Source organism: Mastigoproctus giganteus, chromosome 4 (assembly GCF_048544385.1).
Source record: "Mastigoproctus giganteus isolate SK-2022 chromosome 4, ASM4854438v1, whole genome shotgun sequence".
Taxonomy (NCBI): domain Eukaryota; kingdom Metazoa; phylum Arthropoda; class Arachnida; order Uropygi; family Thelyphonidae; genus Mastigoproctus; species Mastigoproctus giganteus.
The window spans coordinates 236,345,332-236,369,128 of NC_143578.1; the positions used below are offsets into that span (position 1 = coordinate 236,345,332).

The 23,797-nt window shown below is 38.6% G+C and overlaps 1 protein-coding gene across 6 annotated transcripts in view; it reads left to right on the forward strand.

Annotated features, from left to right (window-relative positions):
* The window catches only part of LOC150087516 (laminin subunit alpha lam-3-like), a 746,420-nt gene that overhangs the window by 371,734 nt on the left and 350,889 nt on the right, over positions 1 to 23,797 (forward strand). For all 6 annotated transcript variants that reach the window (XM_090371226.1, XM_090371225.1, XM_090371229.1 and 3 more), the window contains 3 exons: positions 568 to 798; positions 7,271 to 7,411; positions 19,073 to 19,243. In XM_090371226.1, coding sequence (XP_090227352.1) covers positions 568 to 798; positions 7,271 to 7,411; positions 19,073 to 19,243 — 543 coding nt within the window. The remainder of the gene's footprint in view (positions 1 to 567; positions 799 to 7,270; positions 7,412 to 19,072; positions 19,244 to 23,797) is intronic.

A 23,797-nucleotide genomic window follows, 5' to 3' on the forward strand; every position in this document is an offset into this window, starting at 1 on the left:
GATTATGGAGCATGGCTGTTTGAATTTTAAAAAGTGGTGATGGAATTTTCAATGATAAAACATAAAAAATAAGAATAAACGAACATGTACCTAGTAAGAATAAACATTTACTATGTATGTGTCTGCTTATTCTTATTTATTTTATTATTTTTTATAATTGAAAACTTCATAGACATATTTTAAAATTCAAAAAGCCATATCTCAATAACTGTTTAGAACTGGACAAAATTTTATATAAATTTTTTTTTCATTACTTTCAGGTCTTTAGATTTTGAAAGTACAGCCCACATATTATGAAATACCTTGTATATAAAGTAAGACCCTGTTACAACACGCATATTTTGAAATATGTGTGCCTCTTGTTATGGGAATAGTTTTTTTTCACATAGATAAAGTATATGATTAAGCAAAGCATGAGCAAGTATATATTATTTGAAAGCTATGGAATATTAAAAAAAAAAAAAAAAATGCTATGTTTTGGATTTCATTTTATAGCTGTTTAATGAACTAATCAGTAGTTATCATACTGTTGCTTTACAATAATTAACATTGGAATTTTTTCTTTAGCTCTGCAACTGTAGTTCTCAAGGATCACCTAGTGAAATCTGCAATGTTGATACAGGAAGCTGCCTCTGTCTTGAGGGTTATGAAGGAAGACGCTGTGATCAGTGCCGTTTTGGTTATTATCAGTTTCCCGCATGCAGTAGGTGTGAGTGCAAGCATGATGGTACTGAATCACCACAGTGTACAGCTGAGGGTCAATGTCAATGTGATGATAGTGGCCAATGTCCCTGTAAGGTAAATATATTTTTCTAACTCACTGTTTTTATTCTTATTAAACTAATTGAAGAATAAAAATGAAGAATACATCCCTCATTGCCAGTATAGGATTTTTTTCTCATTCAGTTGTGATGTGAATGTGTGTAATATACTTTTTGGAAAATTTTTTGTAATCTAAAACAAGAACATTACACTTTCAGAATTAGTCTGCAGTAACTGTTTTGTAAGTAATTTTTTTTGCTTTGTTTTGTGTACACATACACACCTTGAATTCTGTTCCCTTGATGGTGCATTTAATGATCATCTGTCAAAAAAATATATGTTAAGTGTTCATTTATTTAAAGACTAAATGCACAAGGCATAATTCCATATGGGCTTAAATTAACTATATAATATCGGCGCAGATACACCATACCCATAAAATTAAACTATATATGTAGTGTAAAGGCATCGTTTTAATTATTTCTCATATTTAGTTACCTTCACAACGAGATACAAGGTATTGCACTACTTCGAATAAGTAACGCTTCTCTAGTAGAGAAGACTACTGTTACTTATTATTAGTGGGCACCACCACGCAGACGGCACTGTTTCAAAGCGAAGTAGAATAGTAGTCTTCTCTACCAGAGAAGTGTTACTTATTCGAAGTAGTGCAATACCTGGTATCTCGTTGTGAAGATAGCCACAAAATGAGATATAATTAAAATGATGCCTTTACACTACATACGTAGTTTAATTTTATGGGTTAACTATGGTGTATCTACACCAATATTATGTAGTTAATTTAAAGCCATATTGAATTATGCTTTGTGTATTTAGTCTTTAAAACAGTATCATTCTGTTCACCATTTGGCAACTCTCATATTGTGGAATTAACTTCGCAAGCATGATGGCACGTTTGCATTACCAGGGTACCTGCCCACCCACCAATGAAAGGCCAACAAGCTTTGAAACGGTGCCGTCTGAGTGCTGCCCTGAGAATAAGTAACAGTAGTCGTCTCTACTAGAGAAGTGTTACTTATTCGAAGTAGTGCAATACCTGGTATCCCTTTATGAAGGTAGCCACAATATGAGAATTAAAATGATGCCTTTACACTACATATGTAGTTTAATTTTATGGGTTAACTATGGTGTATCTACACCAGTATTATATAGTTACTAGTGTTCATATGAATAAAAATAACATTAAACTAGGCTAATGTTATTTTTATGGAAGATTATTATAGGGCCAGTAAATCTGTTATAATTATCTAATTATAAAGATTAAGATTATTTCCAAATATGATAGTGTAAAACACACACACACACACACACACACACACACACACACACACACACACACACACACACACACACACACACACACACACACACACACACACACACACACACACACACAGTATATAGATGCTATGACTAGGTGTGTGGCTATAATAGCTCCAAACAATGGAATTATTGATCTAATGGACATATGTTAACAAAACATTTTAAAATAATGTTCAAGTAAAAAAGAAATTATGATTTGGTTGATGATTTTATCACTTGGAAAGTAAGAAAAATAAAAATTATAATAGAGTATTAAAAGGTTGTCCCAATAAACAAAAGGTTGCATAATAAAACACGCCTGCGTGCTCTGGATTCATAATTTATTTTATTTTTGTTACACAGAGCATTAAAACTATGATAAATGAATTAGCTTTCGGCTGGGTGGCAGCCTTCATCAGATTAAAATACTTTGAATGGCAGTTAGAATAGAGATGCACTGCCAGGATGGTGCGTGAGGCACGTGGTTAATTGTTTGTTGATGTTTGTGGCTGTGACGTATGGTGGTGACGTGGCCAGCGTTTGTCTATGGACAGAATTACTGCTTCTGTGATGGGGTTAAGTTGACAACCACTGTTCCTGTTCAACGAGGTATCCGAGCATTTTATACTTAACGATTCCAACCAGGTGCGCCTTAGGTAATGGTGGGACTTGTCTACAACCACGACATCGCGGTGTGGGTCGATGTCGTGGTGGGTTGTCCAGACATGCTCGGCAATAGCTGAGTGTTCTACATCCGCCAAACGGATCGCCCTTTTATGTTCTGAGAGGCGTTTCTCGAGACGACGTCCAGTCTCTCCAAAGTAGCAGCTCGTGCAGTCACGGCAAGAGATGCGATAGACCAACCACTCTGTAGAAGGGTGGGGACAGGTGTTTTTATGTTGGAAAGGAGAGAACGCAGTTTCTTGCCTGGGAGTTGGATGCACTTTACCCCATGCGATCTTAGGATTCTACCGATCTGCTGTGACAGGTTGGGGTAGTATGGGATGAATGCCCTCGTGGAAGACTCGTCACTGTTGGCTTTGCTGTTGGTCGTCACATTGTCGCGTGCTTGTAGATCACATCTGTTAAGGACTTCGATGGGGTAGCCACACCTCGTAAGGTCTACTTTGACTCTGGTGATCTCTTTGCGCCTTTCATCTGCAGAGCTGGAGTGTGTCCAGGCGCGAGTTAGCAAGGTTCGGGCGGTTGAGAGGAGGTGGCCCCGTGCGTGTGCTGACTGGAAGTTGGTAAATTGGCCAGCACACATAGGCTTACGATAAACCGTCGTCTTCAAGCATGTGTCTTCGCGCCGGACAAGTGTATCTAGGTATGGTATAGAGTTGTTTGACTCCAGCTCAATCGGGAATTTTATGAAGGGCGACAGTGAGTTGAGGTGGGTTAGGAGTCGCTGACCTGAGTCTCTAGGGATCACTACGAACACATCGTCTACGTAGCGACACCAAAAGGCGATGTGATCCGGTGCGTGTGTAAACGCACGTCCCTCTAACTCCTCCATCACGATGTTTGCTGTGACCGAGCTGACAGGGGAACCCATGGCTGTGCCATGTATCTGCTGGTAGATTGAACCATTAAACATGATTGCACCCCCTGTTAAGCACAGTCTGAGGGCGGCGGAAATGTCATCGGGCGTCAGCTTAGTTCTGTCGCTGAGGGTTCCATCATTATCCAAGAGTTGTTTTGCGCAAGTGATGGCAAGTTCCACAGGGATGGAGGTAAAGAGTGATACGACATCGAACGATGCCATGACTTGATCTTGCGAGATGGATATAGTGCGGATCCTTTCTATGAACTCAACACTGTTGGAGACGGTGTAGGTGGTCTTGCCAACTAGAGGAGAAAGAAGTCTCGAGACAAATTTAGACAGCTCGTAAGTCGGTGATCCACAGCAGGATACAATAGGTCTTAGTGGCGTGCCTTCTTTGTGCACTTTCGGCAGGCCGTAAAACCGTGGGATCTGACACCCGGAGGCACGGAGGTGATTACGGGTTGACTGTGTGATTTTCCCTTGCTTCAGCCAAGTGTTGGTGAGGATATTCACCTCTGACTCCCATCGTTCCAAAGCCTTGTTGGGGTCGATGGTTAGGGTCGATGGATGGTTAGGTTAGGGGTTTGTAGACGGTAGTGTCTCGTAAGAGCAGTAAGGCTTTCGCCATGTAATCAGTGTGGTTCATTACAACTGTACGACGGCCTTTGTCCGCCGGTAGAATGACGATGGATGAATCAGTTTCAGTGCCTTGAGGGTAGAAATCTGTATACGGCTGAGGTTTGAAGAGACGGGGCGAGCATGGTGTAGAACTGCTGCAGTCTTTAAGCGGATTGCGTTGGCTACATCTTCTGGGAGGCGTGATAAGCTTGCTTCCACACCCAAGGCGATGTCGGTGATCGGTGGGTGCTTTGGAAGAACGGCAAATGTCATGCCAAGGGTCAACAAGTTTATTTGTTCTGCAGATAACTGCTTGCTGCTTAGGTTCAATACGAAATCCGTGCAATTTGTGAGAGGGGCATTACGCTGGCGCCGAAATTGACGGGATTCATTAATCAAAGTATTGAACTTACGTTTCTGTCGGGCACAATAACGATCTGATTCTCTGACGGCCTGGCAACATAAAGTATTGATTACCTTGGTGTAAATAGGATCCGGAATCAGAGCCTTAAGGTCGGCAAGTAGGGCTGCTTTGCTCGCTGAAGCACGTTGTATGTCACGATGGAGGCAGCCAATCCATATGCGTAGAGTTCTGAAGCCGAAGTACCATACCTAGATACACTTGTCCGGCGCGAAGACACATGCTTGAAGACGACGGTTTATCGTAAGCCTATGTGTGCTGGCCAATTTACCAACTTCCAGTCAGCACATGCACGGGGCCACCTCCTCTCAACCGCCCGAACCTTGCTAACTCGCGCCTGGACACACTCCAGCTCTGCAGATGAAAGGCGCAAAGAGATCACCAGAGTCAAAGTAGACCTTACGAGGTGTGGCTACCCCATCGATGTCCTTAACAGATGTGATCTACAAGCACGCGACAACGTGATGACCAACAGCAACGCCAACAGTGACGAGTCTTCCACGAGGGCATACATCAACAAACAATTAACCACGTGCCTCACGCACCATCCTGGCAGTGCATCTCTATTCTAACTGCCATTCAAAGTATTTTAATCTGATGAAGGCTGCCACCCAGCCGAAAGCTAATTCATTTATCATAGTTTTAATGCTCTGTGTAACAAAAATAAAATAAACAAAAGGTTGATGAAATAACTGAAAGTACATTGAAAGTTCAGTTACTGTTTTTTTTTTTTTTTTTTCCCACACTACTTTTTATAGTGTATTGTAACAAATAATAAATCTGCAGCCATTGTCAATCTACTGCAGGATGGAGGCCTCTTCAACAAGTCATGTTGAGGGAATGGACCATAATCTGCCACATTGTATTTAGCAGGCAGGTGTTTGAATCCCGGACTACTCAAAGAGTATGTGTGCTTTGTACTCCTTCTCCTGACCACTTGGCTATGGAGGCCTATTATTGAAACAAATAAGCTATATTAAATATACTACTTTGTAGGATTTATTTATTTGTAAAGGGTGTCATTATGAAACTTCATCATGAGCATAGAATGGGATCACATCATTTTGGAGTAAGACAGTTTGATGCATGACAATTCAGTGTACGAGACAGTTTAGTGTATGAGACAATTTGGTGTCTATCGGTAATTAAGAAAATTACTGGTCTGTCAGTAACTGACCAGTAATTAAGAAAATGAATGAAGTAATAGAATTGGGAGACCAAGAGAAATTTTGGTCACTTAGATAGGAGAAATGCAAATATTTTGAAAATAATAAAAAAAAAAGAGAAAAGAATGTATTTTTTAATCAATTTGTTTTGTGTAAAAGTATTCAACTCTTCCTATTCATAGGTAGGTTGGAAAGTGGTATGTGGCCATTGTCTTCAGCATGACTGTTTGTCCATATTATAACAACTTTGCAGTATGGATGGACAGTCGTGCTGAAGAATAGTTACATACCCAACCAATCTGTGCTGGTTTCCAAGACCATGTATTGGTAGCTTATGTGCTGGTTTGTTTTGGGATTTCCCCCCCCCCCACTTCCCAATAGATCCATTTGTCCAATTTTAATAAAATTTGGTAGGGCTTGACAAATATTTCTAAGAGTCAAGTATAAAATTTCATGAAAATCCATCCACTTCCACTGAAAGTCACATTATTACATGTGGACAGATAGACAAAGAAATAAGATTGCTGGTTGTGCCAATTTTAATGAAAATTAGAAGGACTTGACAAATCTTTTCAAGAGAGAGCCAAATATAAAATTTAATGAAATTTTATATTTAAATGGACATGACAAAGACAATAGGCATTTTACACATACATATGAAGGTGATTAGTGCACTCTATAAAAAATATGAACCTTGCCATGATTGCAGAATTAACCATGTATAGCACGGCATTTTAAAAGTTTTTCAGCTTTGTCATATATAGAATTCATGAAATTATCATACTTGCCAAGTTGTTGTAGCTGCCAGTTGTCTTTCATCAAGTTATCATGCAATATACCAAATTGTCTTTTACACTGAACTGTCATGCACTGAATTGTTGCATAGAGTAAATTATCATGCATCAAACGTTTTACAATGAATTGCCTTGAACTGAATTAATGTGGACTCATGTAGAATGTCTAGTTGCAGCTCTTGCTGTGACGTAACAATCTTTTCAAATAAAAAAAGTAACTTTTTTCCCCTTCATCATTGCTTGAATTTCTGTCATTCTCATTAGCACCTTCAAAACTAGCTTCCATTAAATTGTTTAACAGATTTTTTAAAAAAATTTTGTTGTTCCTCATTTCTAGTCATTTCTTTGTGATTTTGAATGTACTGTTTATAAAAATGACATTAGTTTTTCTTAGTTTTTTTATTACATCCCCGCTTATTTCCAAAAATTAAAAAAAATTCAAATGCATATAATAAATACACTAATCCAATTTAAAAACTTGCACCATGCTACACACAAAACATGTTATATTATATTAAGAAGACCACAGGTTAGGAATCATAGGACTAAATAATACAACTGCATGTGAAAGAAAACATACTGCTTATGTATATAAAAAATTTGTTTAGAAAATGAGTTTCCTTGTATTTTTGAATTACAGGTAAATGTTGAAGGTAAATACTGTACCAAGTGTAAGGCTGGAACATTTGGAATGACTCTTGAAAATTCCAAAGGATGCTTTGAATGTTTTTGTTTTGGAAGAACTGACACTTGTGATCAAGCAAAGATGGTGAGAGCTCAGGTAATATTTTAAGTTGGATTTGTTGCATTTTTTGTTTATATCATATTAAAACATATTTTTATCAAGCAGTCTTCTTTATTAGGTAGTGTTTATGGGGTAATTCAAATGTATATAGAAAAACAGGTGAGATTATATACTCCTCTGATATTTACTGTTTATGAGAATTATATAAAGTTTCAATGAATAAAATTATTTTTTGAAAAAAGTGAAATATTTTAAAATAAGACGTATGATAAAATGTTCCACAAATGTGTGTGTGTGTGTGTTCACTTTGCTGCCACTTTATTAGGTACACCCCCTGTTGTGCACACAAATGGTTTGTCCTAGATATTGACTGGAACTTGGTGGTTTGGTCACTCACACACAAGTAAGACTTTTGTGGATTTATTGGATGACTGTTTTCGGCAGCAGCATGTTTGAGAGGCAACCAGAGAGGGTAATACTCTTGATCTGGTTATCAGCAGTGATCATTTGTGTATTAAGAATTTGCAGATAAAGGAACCACTAGGTGGCAGTGATCACAGTGTACTGATGTGGGATTTACTTAAAGATATAATTACCATCAGGGGTAAAGGAAAGGTTTTTTGCTTCCGTAAAGGTGAGTACAGTGGTCTCAGACAGTTTTTAAATTCTGTACAGTGGGATCAACTGACGATATTACCAACAGTAAATTCTAAGTGGGAAGCATTCAAGGAATTAATCGTGGATGCTACTAAAAGTTTCATGTCTATAAAGAAATATTGTTCAAAGGTTTAGGCCTAAATGGTTATCAAATGAACTAATGAGACTTGTGACAGAGAAGAAAAATGCATGGGATGCATATAAATTATCAACCAACTGAGAAGACTATGGCAGATATAAGCTAATCTGTAATCAGTTCACAAAGGAGGTTAGGCAGGCAAAGGCAGATTATGAGAAATCTTTGGCAAAAGATGCTAAGAAAAACAGCAAGGATTTCTTTACTTATATAAACTATAAAAGGAAGGGGATGAATCTGATTGGTCCACTTGGTATTGATGGATCGACTGTTGATGATCCTGCTCAGATAGCAAACAAACTGAATGAGTATTTTGCATCACCATTCACACATGAGGAGTTATTAAGGTTTGAAAATGGCAGAAGGTTATCAAATTGTAGCAGGGTGCTTAATGATTTTGTAATAACTGAGAGCAAAGTGGAGGAGAAATTGTTGAAGTTGAACATAAGAAAGGCACCTGGGGTGGATGGGATCTATCCAGTTATATTAAATGAGGTGGCAAAGCAACTAAGCAAACCCTTAGCCATAATTATGAGAGCATCCTTGGACTCAGGGGAGGTTCCCACGGACTGGAGATGTGCAAATGTATCCCCAATTCACAAAGGGGGATCGAAGGGTAACACGAGTAATTACAGACCAGTTAGTTTAACTTCTGTTCTGGGTAAAATAATGGAGTTACTGGTTAAAGATACATTGCAGGATCATCTAGACAAGACTGCAGCATAATTCAGACACAGCATGGGTTTGTTAAGGGAAAGTCTTGTTTGACAAATTTGATAGGATATTATGATGTGGTTACAAAGGAACTGGATGCAAAAAATAATTTTGATATCATATATTTGGATTTCAGGAAAGCTTTGACACTGTTGCGCATGGAAGACTATTCCACAAATTGGAGCAGAATGGTATTAAGGGTAATTTGCTACAATGGGCACAAATTTAAGGACACAAAAGGTGATATAGTTGTACACATTGGCACTAATTATATTAAGAGTAGGAGACCGGCAGAATTACTTAACAAGTACAGGTCACTGTTGAAAAAAAGCCGTGAATTAGGGTTGAATTTGAAAGTGTCTGCAATTCTGCCAAGACACGATAGGAGGGAGTATATGATGAGAGCCTTGTCGATGAATTCGGCCCTGGAAAGATTGTGCGAGGCTCAAGGGGTAGAATTGTTTTCAGCCTGGTCTGTACTTGGTAACAGGAGAGACTGCTTCTACAGGGATGGGATACACTTAAATAGAAAGGGTGCAAGAATATTTGCTGATGCTATCAAGGGGTCTGGGTCGGAAAACTGCTAGCTTGGGGGGGGGGGGGGGGGAATACAAGGACTAATAGATTAACAGTAGCCACTGGCAGAGTGAAAGTGATTCTTGCACTGATTTTATTGGAATGAGCAGAAGCCTGGAAAACAAGATGTTGGATATTTCAGAGACTGCTGGGAGTCATTGCGGTATAAGTAAACACATGGGTTGTGTTATGGTAGCTAAGAAAAAGAACAGGTGCATGTATTCTTGCGTGCACACCAATGCTACGAGTTTGGTAAATAAATTTGATGAATTTGAAGTATTGCTTGGTTTGGTTTGGTTTGGATTTTATTGGCGCATTAGCAACTAAGGCTATAATGCGCCAAGACCTGAGGTATTGCTCAAAGCATCAAAGGCAGATATTGTTGGGATATCAGAGACGTGGTGTCACACAAATATAAGGAATGCAGAACTGGAATTTAGGGAATACAGCATCTACAGAAAGGATAGACAGGATAGGAAGGGAGGAGGGGTTATGCTATTAGTTAAGAAACACATAAAATCCAAGGAAGTGAAGCCAGTCGACATCGCTGGACAGTGCAGTGTCGAGTCAGTTTGTTGTGACATAAGCAGTGGGAGATCAAAATTGAGAGTAGGAGTGTGCTATAGGCCTAATCACTCTGATGAGTATAATAAGAAACTGTACAGGGAAATAGAGTGGGCCAGTAAATCAGAGAGTCTTATAATGGGCGATTTTAATTTCCCAGATATTGACTGGAATTTGTGGGTTGGTCACTCACACACTAGCAAGGCTTTTGTGAATTTATTGGATGATTGTTTTCTACATCAACATGTTCGGGAGGCAACCAGAGGGAGTAATACTCTTGATTTGATTATCAGTAATGATTCTTCATGCAATAAGAATCTGGATATAGAGGAACCACTAGGTGGCAGTGATCACAGTGTGCTGAAGTGGGATTTACTCAAAGAGGTGACTACCATCAGGGATAACCCTTTACCCCCTGATGGTAGTTACCTACGATGGTTTGAGACAGTATTTAAATTTTATACAATGGGACCAACTGATGATGTTACTAACAGCAAATTCAAAATGGGAAGCATTGAAAGAACTTATCTTGGAAGCTACTGGGCTTTACATGCCAACTAAGAAATATTGTTCAAGGTTTAGACCTAAATGAATGTCAGATGAACTAACAAGACATATGGCAGAGAAGAAAAATGCATGGGATACATATAAATTAATGGGTGACATGGAAGCCTATGATAGATATAAGCTGGTCTGTAACCAGTCACAAAGGAGATTAGGCAGGCAAAGGCAGATTATGAGAAATCTTTGGCAAATGATGCAAAGAAAAACAGAAAAGAGTTCTTTACCTATGTAAACTCTAGAAGGAAGGGGGATGAATCAAATTGGTCCACTTGATATCAATGGTTCAACTGTTGATGATCCTGTTCAGGGAGCTAACAAACTAAATGCATATTTGCATCGAAATTCATACATGAGGAGTTATTGAGCGAGGGGAATGCCAGAGGTGTATTCAACTCTGGCAGTAAGCTAGATAATCTTGTAATAATTGAGAGTAACGTGCAGGAGAAATTGTTGAAGATAAACACAAGAAAGGCACCTGGGGTGGATGGGATCTATCCAGTTATATTAAAGGAGGCAGAAAGGGAAGCAAGCAAATCCTTAGCCATAATTATGAGAGCTTCCTTGGACTCAGGGGAGGTACCCATAGACTCCAGATGTGCAAATGTGATCCCAATTCACAAAGGAGGATCAGAGGCTGACACAAGTAATTATAGACCTGTGAGTGTAACTTCTGTTCCAGGAAAATTAATGGAGGCACTGGTTAAAGAAGCAATGCAGGATCATCTAGACAAGACTTCAGTTATTGCTCGGACACAGCATGGTTTTGTTAAGGGGAAGTCTTGCCTGACCAATTTGATTGGATACTATGATGCAGTCACAAAAGAACTGGATGCAGGGAATAACTTTGATATTATATACTTGGATCTTAGAAAGGCTTTTGATACTGTTGCACATGGAAGACTGCTGCACAGATTGGAGCAGTGTGGCATTGGAGGCAAATTGCTGGTGTGGATAAAGGGTGATTGAGGGGGAGAAGACAGAGAGTGATAATCAATGGACACTGCTCATTATGGACTAATGTTATCAGTGAAGTCCCTCAGGGTTCAGTGTTGGGTCCATTATTGTTTTCTGTATTTATAAATAATATTGATGATGGTGTATCAAGCTTAATGTCCAAGTTTGCAGATGATACAAAAGTTGGCAGGGTTGTTAAGGACACTACTGACACTATGCTGCTGCAACAGGATCTGGAAAGGTTGAGCAGATGGGCTGAGAGGTGGCAAATGAAGTTTAATATTGACAAATGTAAAGTACTACATCTGGGAAACAGCAACCCCAGAGCAACGTATCAACTCTGTGGTACTACAATGACAGTAGTAGAGAATGAAAAGGACCTGGGGGAAATTGTGCAGGCAGATATGAAGTTCTCTGAGCAGTACAGACGGGCTGCAAGGGTAGCTCATGGTGTCTTATCAATGATATACAGGAATTTTTTTAGCAGGGATAAGGAGGTGATTATTCCCTTGTATAAGGCAATGGTCAGGCCACACCTAGAGTACTGTATACAGGTCTGGAGGCCTCATTTCAAGAAGGATGTAGAGATGCTGGAACGAGTACAGAGAAGGGCAACAAGGTTAGTGAATGGAACAAAGGGTTGCTCTTACGAAGAAAGGCTAAAGTTTTGCAAATTACAGTGTCTGGAGACTAGGCACCGGCGAAGTGATGTGATAGAGGTGTATAAAGCCGTGAATGGTTTGAGCATGCTCATTGCTGATGGGATTCTGCCACTTGCTCAGAATAATCACCTGAGATGGCATAAATTCAAATTGAGGAAAGACAGTTGTAGGATAGATGTCCGGAAATTCGCCTTTAGCCAGCGGGTAGTTGGTTGGTGGAACAGACTTCCATCCCTTGTTGTGGAAGTTGATAGCCTAAATAAATTTAAGGCTCAGCTGGAGAGGTATTTTGAATGAACGGAGGGGTGAAGTGGAAGTTTTTTTTTCTTGTTTTCTTCTTTTTTTTCTGGCTGATGCTGCATGAGCTTGCTTTCTTGCATCATATGCCTCTACTAATGCTAATGCTAATGGATAAAAGGATGGTTGAGTGGGAGAAGACAGAGGGTGGTAATTAATGGGTGCTGCTCTTCGTGGACTAATGTTATTAGTGGAGTCCAAGAGGGTTCGGTGTTTGGTCCTCTTTGGTTTTGTATATTTATCAATGATATTGATGAAGGTATATCAGGCTTAATGTCGAAGTTTGCAGATGACACAAAGGTTGGCAGGGTTGTTAATGACAGTAATGGCAGTGTGCTACTGCAACAGGATCTAGATAATTTGGGCAGATGGGCTAAGAAGTGGCAACTGAAGTTTAACCTTGACAAATGCAAAGTACTGCATATGGGTAGAAGTAACCCCAGAGAAACGTACCAACTGTGTGGTACTACCCGTAAGGTGGTAGAAAATGAAAAAACCTGGGAGTAATTGTGCATTCAGATATGAAGTTTTCTGAGCAATGCAGGTTGCCAGGGCAGGTCATGGGGTTTTGTCAATGATATATAGGAATTTTGCTAGCAGGGAAAAGGAGGTGATTGTCCCTCTGTATAAGGCAATGGTCAGGCCATGCCTTGAGTACTGTGTACAGGTCTGGAGGCCTCATTTTAGGAAGGATGTAGATTTGCTTGAGCATGTACAGAGAAAGGTAACAAGACTGGTGAGGGGAATGAAGGGATCCTCTTACCAAGAGAGGCTTAAGTTCTGCAAATCGCAGTGGTGGAGACTAAGCACCTGCGTGGTGATCTGATTGAGGTGTATAAGGCCTTGAATGGGTTGAGCACACTGAATTCTGATGGAATCCTTCCACTTGTTCAGATTACGAACCTAAGGGGGCATAAATTCAAATTAAGAAAAGACAGGTGTAGAATAGATGTGTGGAAATTTGCCTTTAGCCAGCGGGTGGTTAATTGCTGGAACAAACTTCCAGCTCTTGTTGTGGGAGTTGATAGGTTAAATAAATTTAAGGAGGAACTGGACAGGCATTTGGAGGGAATTGTGCGATTTTTTTTTTTTTTTGGCTGATGCTGCATAAGCTGATACACTTGCTTTCTTGCATCACATGCCACTACTACTACTACTACAATAACGTTATAACATTGCAAGTCACATGACCACAGTTGTGGATATAAATGCAGTAAAACAACCTTTCTAGTTTCAGTTAAGTGTACAAACCGTAGCAAGAATGGGGAAATGGAGTGATCTAACTGACTTCGAACATGGCATGGTAGTAGGTGCAAGATGTGCTGGACAAAGCATCTCTGAAATGGCAGTTCTCCTGAACTTTTCACGCACCACAGTTTCAAGGGTGTATCGAGAACGGTGCAACAAACAGAAAACATCCTCTCAATGGACTCCTGTGGAAGAAAATCTTTTGTTGAGAGAGGTCAGAGGAAGATGGCTAGAATTGTGCAAGCAAACTGACGGGCCACAATTTCACACATGACGTCACAATACAACCTTGATGTGCAGAACAAAATATCGCAATGGACCACTATTCACACTTTGTCGCAAATGGGCTACAACAGCCGATGGCCACATTGCGTACTTTTGTTATCAATGAAGAACAAGAGAGAGTACCCCTCCTGTGGGCACAGCAACACCAGCACTGGAGTATTGAGGATTGCAAAACAGTTGCTTCGTCTGCCAAGTCGAATTTCCTGGTGCTCAATGGCACTCCTGTGGAAGAAAATCTTTTGTTGATGAGAGAGGTCAGAGGAAGATGGCTAGAATTGTGGAAGCAAACAGACGGGCCACAATTTCACACATCATGACAGAATACAACCTTGATGTGCAGAACAAAATATCGCAATGGACCACTATTCACACTTTGTCGCGAATGGGCTACAACAGCCGATGGCCACATTGCTTACTTTTGTTATCAATGAAGAACAAGAGAGTACGCCTCCTGTGGGCACAGCAACACAAGCACTGGACTATTGGAAAACAGTTGCTTGGTCTGCCGAGTTGAATTTCCTGGTGCATCATGTTGATGGAAGGCTCAGAATTTGGCGAAAACAACATGAGTCCATGGACCCATGACGTCTGATGACTACTGTGCACAGTGATGGGGACAGTGTTATGGTGTGGGGAATGTTTTCTTGGCACATGTTGGGTCCATTTGTACCCATAGATTCATGTCTGAATGCCACATTGTACCTAAACATTGTTGCTGACCAAGTGCATCCATTCATGCTGACAGTTTATCCTCAGTCAGATGGTTACTTCTAGCAGGATAATGCACTGGTGCACAAAGCCCGAATCACTATGGAATGGTTCCACAAACATGACAATGACTTTTCTTTGCTGCAGTGGCCGGCTCAGTCCGCAGATCTCAATCCTATTGAACATCTTTGGGATGAGCTGGAAATAGCTGTTCGCTGCATGCCTACACCTCCGTCGAATCTCAAGGAACTGCATGGTACTCCATTCCTGCACAACGTTTTCAGCATCATGTTCAATCCGTGCCGAGACAAATTCAGGCTGTTTTGAAGGCTAAAGGAGGCGAAACATGCTACTAGGTAGGTGTACCTAATAAAGTGGCAGCACAGTATATATGTATAAGTATGTATGAATAGACGTATTAGATAAAGTATGCATAGATGGATATCAAAATTACACAAAGTGCCAGTAACTAGAAGGGTAAGGACAGTAGAAAAAGAAGTACAGTAGATATGTAAAAGATGAAAGAATGTTAATATCCTAAAAGTTATGATGAATTAAGAAAATTATGGGCTAAATTAAAAAAATAGCAAAAGCTTAAATTTCCAGTACTCACCTTTGATCGATCTGCAATTGTTATGGTTTGAATAATAAGAGATTGGCTAACTTTAAGGTGATTGGTTTATTAAAAAATTAAGGGGTTGAATAAGTGGTAATTACAATGGAAATGGGATTAAAATATGCGCAAGGAAGTAGAAGTGCACTAACTCCGTCCTTGGTTGTCTTGAAGTTGATTAAAGTTGAAATTCTAAATAGTGAATAAGCCAGTAGTCGTAACGGTGGACTTTCATTAAAATGTCTTCAGTTGGCAAGTTAAGTGAAAGGGAACGCGTACTGTATTTAAGAAGAATTTTGTAATCCCGTGATGCAGTTTGCCGCTTGTGGGAATCTCAAATTTGTGAGATTCCAAACTGAAGAAAGATTGAAGGGAAGTTTCGCATTTAAAATGTTTAGAAATTAGTAAGACTAATAAGTTAGGTTTCTAGAAATTTCTGTTGTCAATCCCAGTTTTTAATTTTTTGTCTTCATAGGGTCAACTAAAAACAAGCCAATTTAAAAAAAAAAAACCTTTTAATTCTTGTAAAACATTTTTTATTTTGTTTACAAATTTTATTTTCATTTTCATTTATTTAGGTAACAAAATTTTATTACCATTTTTATTTATGTTTATGCTTTTCAGCCTTTGCTTATGGTTTCTATCAGAAATGAAGACACGTAATAGTAATAGAGGCATGTGATGCAAGAAAGAAAGCATGAGCTTATGTAGCATCAGCCAACAAAAAAAAAAAAAAAAAATTCACACAACCATTCCCTCTAAAATTTTGTCCAATTCCTCCTTGAATTTATTTAAGCTATCAACTTCCTAAAAGCAAATTTTCGCACATCTATTCTACAACTGTCTTTCCTCGGTTTGAATTTATGCCCCCTTAGGTTCGTAATCTGATCCAGTTGAAAAATGCCATCAGGATTCAGCATGCTGAACCCATTCAAGGCCTTATATACCTCAATTAGATCACCTCGCAGGTGCCTAGTCTCCAGCCGCTGCAATTTACAGAACTTAAGCCTCTCTTGGTAAGAGGATCCCTTCATTCCCCTCACCAATCTTGTTGCCCTTCTCTGTACACACTCAAGCAAATCTACATCCTTCCTAAAATGAGACCTCCAGACCTGTATGCAGTACTCAAGGAATGGCCTGACCACTGCCTTATACAAAGGAATAATCACCTCCTTTTCCCTGCTATTTTGCTTGCAATCCTGGCTGACACCCAACAAGAGGCTTTGTAATTGTGTGGCGACATCCTTATTTTGTCATGGTTGTAATTATTTATCTCTTATTATACATATATTTTTTTGTTACCTTCTATCATTCCCTATCTCACTTTACACACACACACACACACACACACACACACACACACACACACACACACACACACACACACACACACACACACACACTTCTTGTGGAATTTTTATATACAGTCCATTCTGGTTATTTGGGACACATCGGGACTAGTGCATTTTGGCCCGATTAAGTGGCTGCCCCAATTATCCGAAGTTTCACGTACATAGTTAAAAATACAATGTACCTCCCTTTTTTACAATTGGTTCACTGTACAATCAAATCATGTTACGACGAACTCAACATAGTAAAGTACCGTTCACTATACGATGTGCAGTAAGCACTGGTCATTGTAATCATGTTTGTGAATTGAATTTTAATTCTATTAAACAGTGATTCTAATCAGCAAAAATAGGAGGAATATTATCCACAGGCTATAAAAGCAAAGATATATTAAGCAGAAATTTATCCTTTATTATCTTACCAATTAAAAAATACGTGAAAATCGGAAGAATATACGTGATAATCGGAATAATTAATACGTACTGTAATATGTACATACGAACTAGTTGACATTTCTGTTCACTGACATTTGTGGGTGGAGGTTAAAATTTAAAACAGTAAAAAGATAAGAAATCAATAACAAAGAACACAGCACACACAAATTGCAAGTAACACAATATGTGCAAGTGAGAACCGAGTAACGAGTTACAAATCTTTAAAAATACAAATGAAGAGAATATCTGAAAATTAATTTTTTTATATGATTGAAGATTTCATGGAAGTGTGAACACATTTCACCATAATAACCCACAGAATTCCAGCTGTCGGTATAATCGCAAATTTAGTAAGATCCAAATTTACTGTCTGTTTATGATAGATTTCACTAACAGAAAAGTCCAATAAAAAGGTGGCTGCTAATTGTTTTTATTGTTTTATTGTTGTGACCTCCAGAATTTTGACCGAACCACGTGGTTCTGTGGTAGGGTAATCTCCAGTGCTGCGGTCTCCTGCCCCGATTAAACGGCATGCTGTCCCAATTAAGCGAAGTAAACCCTGGCTATTTTCTCGATTGGTTTCTGTTTTTTAAGATTTTTCCCAAATAAATGGCTGTCCCGATTAACCGGTGGCCCAAATAACCGGAATCCACTGTATATATATACTAGGGAGGACCGTCCCCCCCCCCTGCTCACTTCACTTGCCATACCCCTGCTGATGTAGACTTGAATGAGAAAATGTTTGCATCTACATTAGTCCTTTTCACTCTTTTAGTTCATTCTGGCGTCATAAATGTAGATTTGTCTGAATTGTGGAACATCTCTAATGGACATTAAACTTGTCATTCCTTTCATCATAGCACCTCCTTGTATTTGCATCATATAAGGGCCGCCACCACCTTGAAAGTCCGTGTTTTCAGCATTAAAAGATGGCAAAAGCATAAAGATTGTTGTAGACTTGAAGATTTTCTAGGAAGTGTCTTCCTTTTTCTGTGTTGTCAAACAACAAAGTCTTGAAAGCGTCTGGATAGGTATCTGCTATCGGTGAACATACCTTCCGTTCATGACAACATGAATGTGTGACTCCTCCGAGTTTGCAATGAAAAGATAATCTGCCTGAATGTTGACATTCTTCTACCATATGACCTAAATCGCAATATGATACTGCAGTGGTTTCTTCGTTATCAGGAACTTGTGAAGATCTTATGTTGCGTCTGAGCCATTTAACAGCTTACTGAGCTTCGGCCTGTTTTTCTTACATATTAGCTACCCAATTCCTGCAGCATTGATTTTCCACTTGCCCTGTAGTCATTGAACTTATTCTATGATTAGTTTGTAACCTTTTGGCATGTTTCTCTCTATATTTCCGTGAAGACTCGTGACGGCATCTGTTTCTCTTGGAAACTAGGTCACGATCTAGGTCGCGGCATTGTGTTAGTTACTATGTTAGTATGTATAATTAGCAAATCAAACGTTACGGATTCCAGACACACCTGTCGAAATGCACCGATTAATATCTAATTAGGAAATGACCTATGTAATGCATGAGCAAAATTGTTGCATCCGAAAGAGTAGGACTAAAATATTTACAACCTATATAAATATTTTAAATATTTAAAATACTAAACTATTTATAAATATACAAACTATATCAAGTCCCTTCATCAGCTAATATTACAATGATGCTGGGCGTGGTCATGTATTAGATAGTGAACCATGTGCACAAGGTTGGTGAATGTTATATAGGCAGTTGTATCTCAAATAAGTGACATAATTTCTCCTCCCTCTTCTCCATTGGCTCAAATAAATATCACTAGGAGGAAAACATTTTTAATGTATAGAGAGATATATAAACATTCCACAAATGCTATTGTTGAATGAATATGTAATCAAAGCTACATGATAATATTCTAAGAATGTTGATTTTATTTGCAGATAACCACTGCTTCTCGTGAAGCTACCATGGAATTAGGGAACACCCCACTATCTGTTTTGCATGGTCTGAAGATGATTCCTGGCCAAACAGGCAATGTTAAAATTGGAATTAGATATATATTAGACAAACCTGTGTATTGGATGCTACCTAAAGAATTCTTGGGAGATAAGGTTAGTAACCTATTATTGACCATAAATTTTTTCAACAATGTAGATGTCTATTTCTTTCTTTAAAAAAGGGAAAATGAAGTTGTTCAAAGCATCAGTAACATTTGTTATTACCTGTAATTGTATTGTCAGTGATCTTAAGTTCCAGGGATTAAAATTGGCAACAAGAAATTTGGATTACCTTATTTTTGCTGATCTTACCTCCCAAACTGCTTGTGTTTCAATTAAGGTGAAATTAAACTGGAGAGAGTTGTGAGTGTTAATTTGTATATTTACTTATGTTATTACTAAAAAGAAATAGTCTAAAAAGAGAGACAAAGCAGAACTGTATTGTAGGTGCCTTATTTAAAAAGTAAGTAGCATCAACATCATAATTGTGTTAATTCTCTAGCAGGAACATTGGTACATTTTTGGTGAAACAGTTTACATTTATGGCCAATACCTTGTTCATGCAGCTGATTGTTACTACTTCATTCCATGCCTCTTATATATATTGTTTATTGCCTTGATGATGTTATAATCATACCAAATTTCCCTGATAGTTTTACCATCTTCAGCATGTGTTTCTTTGGTAAGCTGCAAAAATGCATGTTAGTATTAGTATTATTATCATAGTAGTGGTATGTGATGGAAGCAAGCAAACTTATAGATGGATGTGTGTTCCAACAATCAGCTATCTGCTGGATGAAAGCAAATTTAAATACACATTTATCCTGCAACCACCCTTCTTCAATTTAAATTTATGCCCCCTTGTGGGTTGTCTGAGAAAAACATCAGCATTTTGCTTATTCAATCCATTCATAGTCGTAAACATTTCAGTCGGATCCCCTTACAGGTGTCTAGTCTCCAGTGCTGCAATTTGTAGAACACTTCTTGAACACTGCACACAGGAATGCCATGTGTCTCTAAGGTGTAGTTGTGCAAAGTCTTATTGGCACCTTCCCCAAATAATAATAAACAGTTGTAGACAATTATTTTAATATATTTTGTAATGATATGAACACAAAAAAATGCATTTTGGAATTAAAAAAAAATAACTAAAAAACCTAACACTTCACAGCAAAAAAAAAACCTTTTACCAGAATGTTTATTATTCTGTTTCTTATAATTTATGGTTGAAAAATAAAATTTAGATGATAGTGTAATTGGATATAACTTTTTAGTACTTTAAGGTACAAACAAAAACAAGAATAACACTGGTTGGCAAAAAAAAACCATTTTTTTTTTGCTCCCTATTAAAATTCAGGATGATACTTGTAAATTTGACATTGTTGAATTCAAATATGGCAACCATATTGTTGTAACACCCACCAATTTTAGGGCAGAAGGAATTAAAGTCAAAAACTAATTTTATGGTAAAAAAAGATTTTACATATTTTAAGAAAATGTTTTTTTTTATGAAAACCCCAAACACGAGAGGTATTGGAACCTATAGTACTTTTTTTTTTATAAAAAACCTCAAACATGAGAGATATATTACAACCTATAGTACTTGATATCATGCTTGGGTTGGAGGTTGAGAAGACGAAAGAAGGTATTTGTTGACATTAGACTTTAACTTCTGTAGACTGTAATTTTCAGGAAATACGTATGAAGGAAGGTTGTTCCAGAAAACAGCAGTTGAATGAATAAACGAGGAAGATAAAAAGTTGGTTCGGTGAGTTTGAAGTTAGACAGTAAATGGATGTTGGCTGGTGGCGGCATGTGTTCGGACTGTTTTGAAAGAGAGAGCGGGAATAATAGAAGCCAATTCAGAAGAACAGTGCCCATGGATGTATCTGTAGAAAAGGCATCAGCATAAACAGTATGTCTATGAGACAGTGAGTGGAAAGACTCTGTTAGGGAGGAGTCATTAATTAACCTGACTGCCCTCTTCAGAATGGAATCTAGAAGTCTAGAGCTTTTGGGGGCACAGCCCCAGATGTGGGAACAATATTCCATAGTAGGGCGGATTTGAAATTTGTATAGAGTGAACGGCTGTTTGGAAGAAAAGTAACGCCGAGAGCGAAAGAGAAAACCAAGTTTTTTAGATGCAGAGGAAGCAATATTTGTAATGTGCTTGTGACAAGAGAGGTTAGAAGTCAGGGTAATCCCCAAAGAGATATTTGCCTAGAAATCGGAGTGTCATCAAAGGTAAGCATAGGAGCAGAAGAATCCTTTTTTGCGAGATATAAGACAAGACTGAGTTTTAGAAGGATTGAAATCAATTAAGTTATCTTTTCCCTACTGGAGAATTACCTGGAGATCTGCATTTAAGGAATTGGTAGCAGATATTCGAGAAGTTGAAGCTGATTGAGCGGGGCAAGGTTCCTCAAAATGGAAAGTGAAATGCAATTTGCTATCATCAGCAAAACTATGGATAGGATTTCTGGTCAATGGAAGAAGGTCATTAATATACAAGAGGAAAAGAACTGAACCTTGGGGGACAACAGCATCAGTGGAGAAGTTAGAAGACAGAAAGCCATCTACCATCACCCTCAACATCCATACTTAATATGTGTATTGCGCACTATGGCCATAGATGCTGATACACCAAATAAATCCCCAATCAACCAACCATCACCCTCAGTGAGCGATCAGAGAGAAAACTGGATAACCAATTACAAAAAACAGTTGGCAAACTATAAGATGAAAGCTTGTTTAGAAGACCTTTATGTCAAACACGATTGAAAGCCTTTGAGATGTCAAGAGCAACTGCTTATGTTTCACCAAACTTTTCCATTGAATTTGTCCATAAATGAGTAACATAAGCCAGAATATCACCAGTGGATCGAAGACGGAATCCATACTGGTGATCTTTGATCAGACAGAAGGTTTCTAAGTAGTTAAAGTTTTGGTTGTTAATTGATTTCTCCATTACTTTAGAAAGAGTAGAAGTAATTGCAATGGGACGATAATTGGATGGGAGGGATTTGTCACCCTTTTTAGTAACTGGCTGAATATGAGCAAATTTCCAAGCAGAAGGAATAACACCTTTAGAATAAGAAAGTGAAAAAAAGGTAGCAAAGAACAGGAGTAAGTTCTAGAGCACTGGTTTTGAGAACAATTGGAGAAATACCATCAGGATCTGTAGCTTTCTTAGCATAAAGATTCGTCAAAATCCTTCTGACATCCTGTTGATGGAAGACCACAGGAGGCATTGAATGGAGTGTGCCAGGAATGGTAGGAGGTGTTTTACCAATATCATTAATACATGAGTTGGAAGAAAAATGGGGTGCTAGCAGGTCAGCTTTATCCTTGGCTGAAGTGACAACAGAACCATCTGGTTTTGACAGAGATGGGCAAAAGTTTTGACCAATAGCTTTGGCAAGTGACCAGAATGCTCGGCTACCATTAGGGCAAGAAGCAAGTTTTCTACTCTTAGCCTGTTCGAAATCTAGTTTAGACTGAATAATGACTGCTTTACAATTGTTGCAAACTTTGGTGTAGGCAGAAAATGAAACTGAAGAATTGGAAACAAGCCAATTACATTAGCATTAGCATTAGTAGAGGCATATGATGCAAGAAAGCAAGCTTATGCAGCATCAGCCAAAAAAAAAAAAACTCCCATTTCACCCCTCCGTTTGTTCCAAATACCTGTCCAGCTGAGCCTTTTTCTGTTCCACCAACCAACTACCCGCTGGCTAAAGGCAAATTTCTGCACATCTGTCTTTCCTCAATTTGAATTTATGCCCTCTCAGGTGATTATTCTGAGCAAGAGGAAGAATCCCATCGGCATTGAGCATGCTCAAACCATTCAAGGCTTTACACACCTCTATCAGATCACCTCGCCGGTACCTAGTCGTCAGACACTGTAATTTGCAAAACTTAAGCCTTTCTTCGTATGAGCAACCCTTTGTTCCATTCACTAATATTGTTGCCCTTCTCTATACTTGTTCCAGCAGCTCTACATCCTTCTTGAAATGAGGCCTCCAGACCTGTATACAGTACTCAAGGTGCGGCTTGACCATTGCTTTATACAAAGGAATAATCACCTCCTTATTCCTGCTGGAAAAATTCCTGTATATCATTGATAAGACACCACGAGCTACTTTCTTTGAACAGCCTTAGCACATTTATTGGAAAACCAAGGTTTAGATAAAGGAAAGATTTTAAAGTGGAGTGTGGAATAAAGGATTCCACTCTTATAAGAATTATTTCACTGACACGATCTGAGCAAGCATTGACATCAGAAGTTTTGAAACAGTAATCCAACCAAGGAAAAGAAGAAAAGAAATCTTGCAGGTCATCCCATTTTGCATTTTTGTAATGTCAAACAATACGAAGTTGGGAATAGCCATGAGATAAAGGCTCCATTGGAGAAGAGACAATCACCAAATTGTGATCTGAGGTGCCTAAAAGATCATTCACTTCAACCGTGTACTTAGAAGGGTTGTTTGTGAGAAAGAGATCAAGCGTGTTGGCTGTATTAGGATTGTCCCGTATTGTTGTGGGTAAATGAACAATCTGTGCAAGGTCATTAGTAATTGCAAAAGCCTCAGCATCTCGACTAGATTCGTCGGTGTGACTAGAAAACGGAAGGCAGCTGGAGTTTTGAACATTAAAATCACCAAGGAA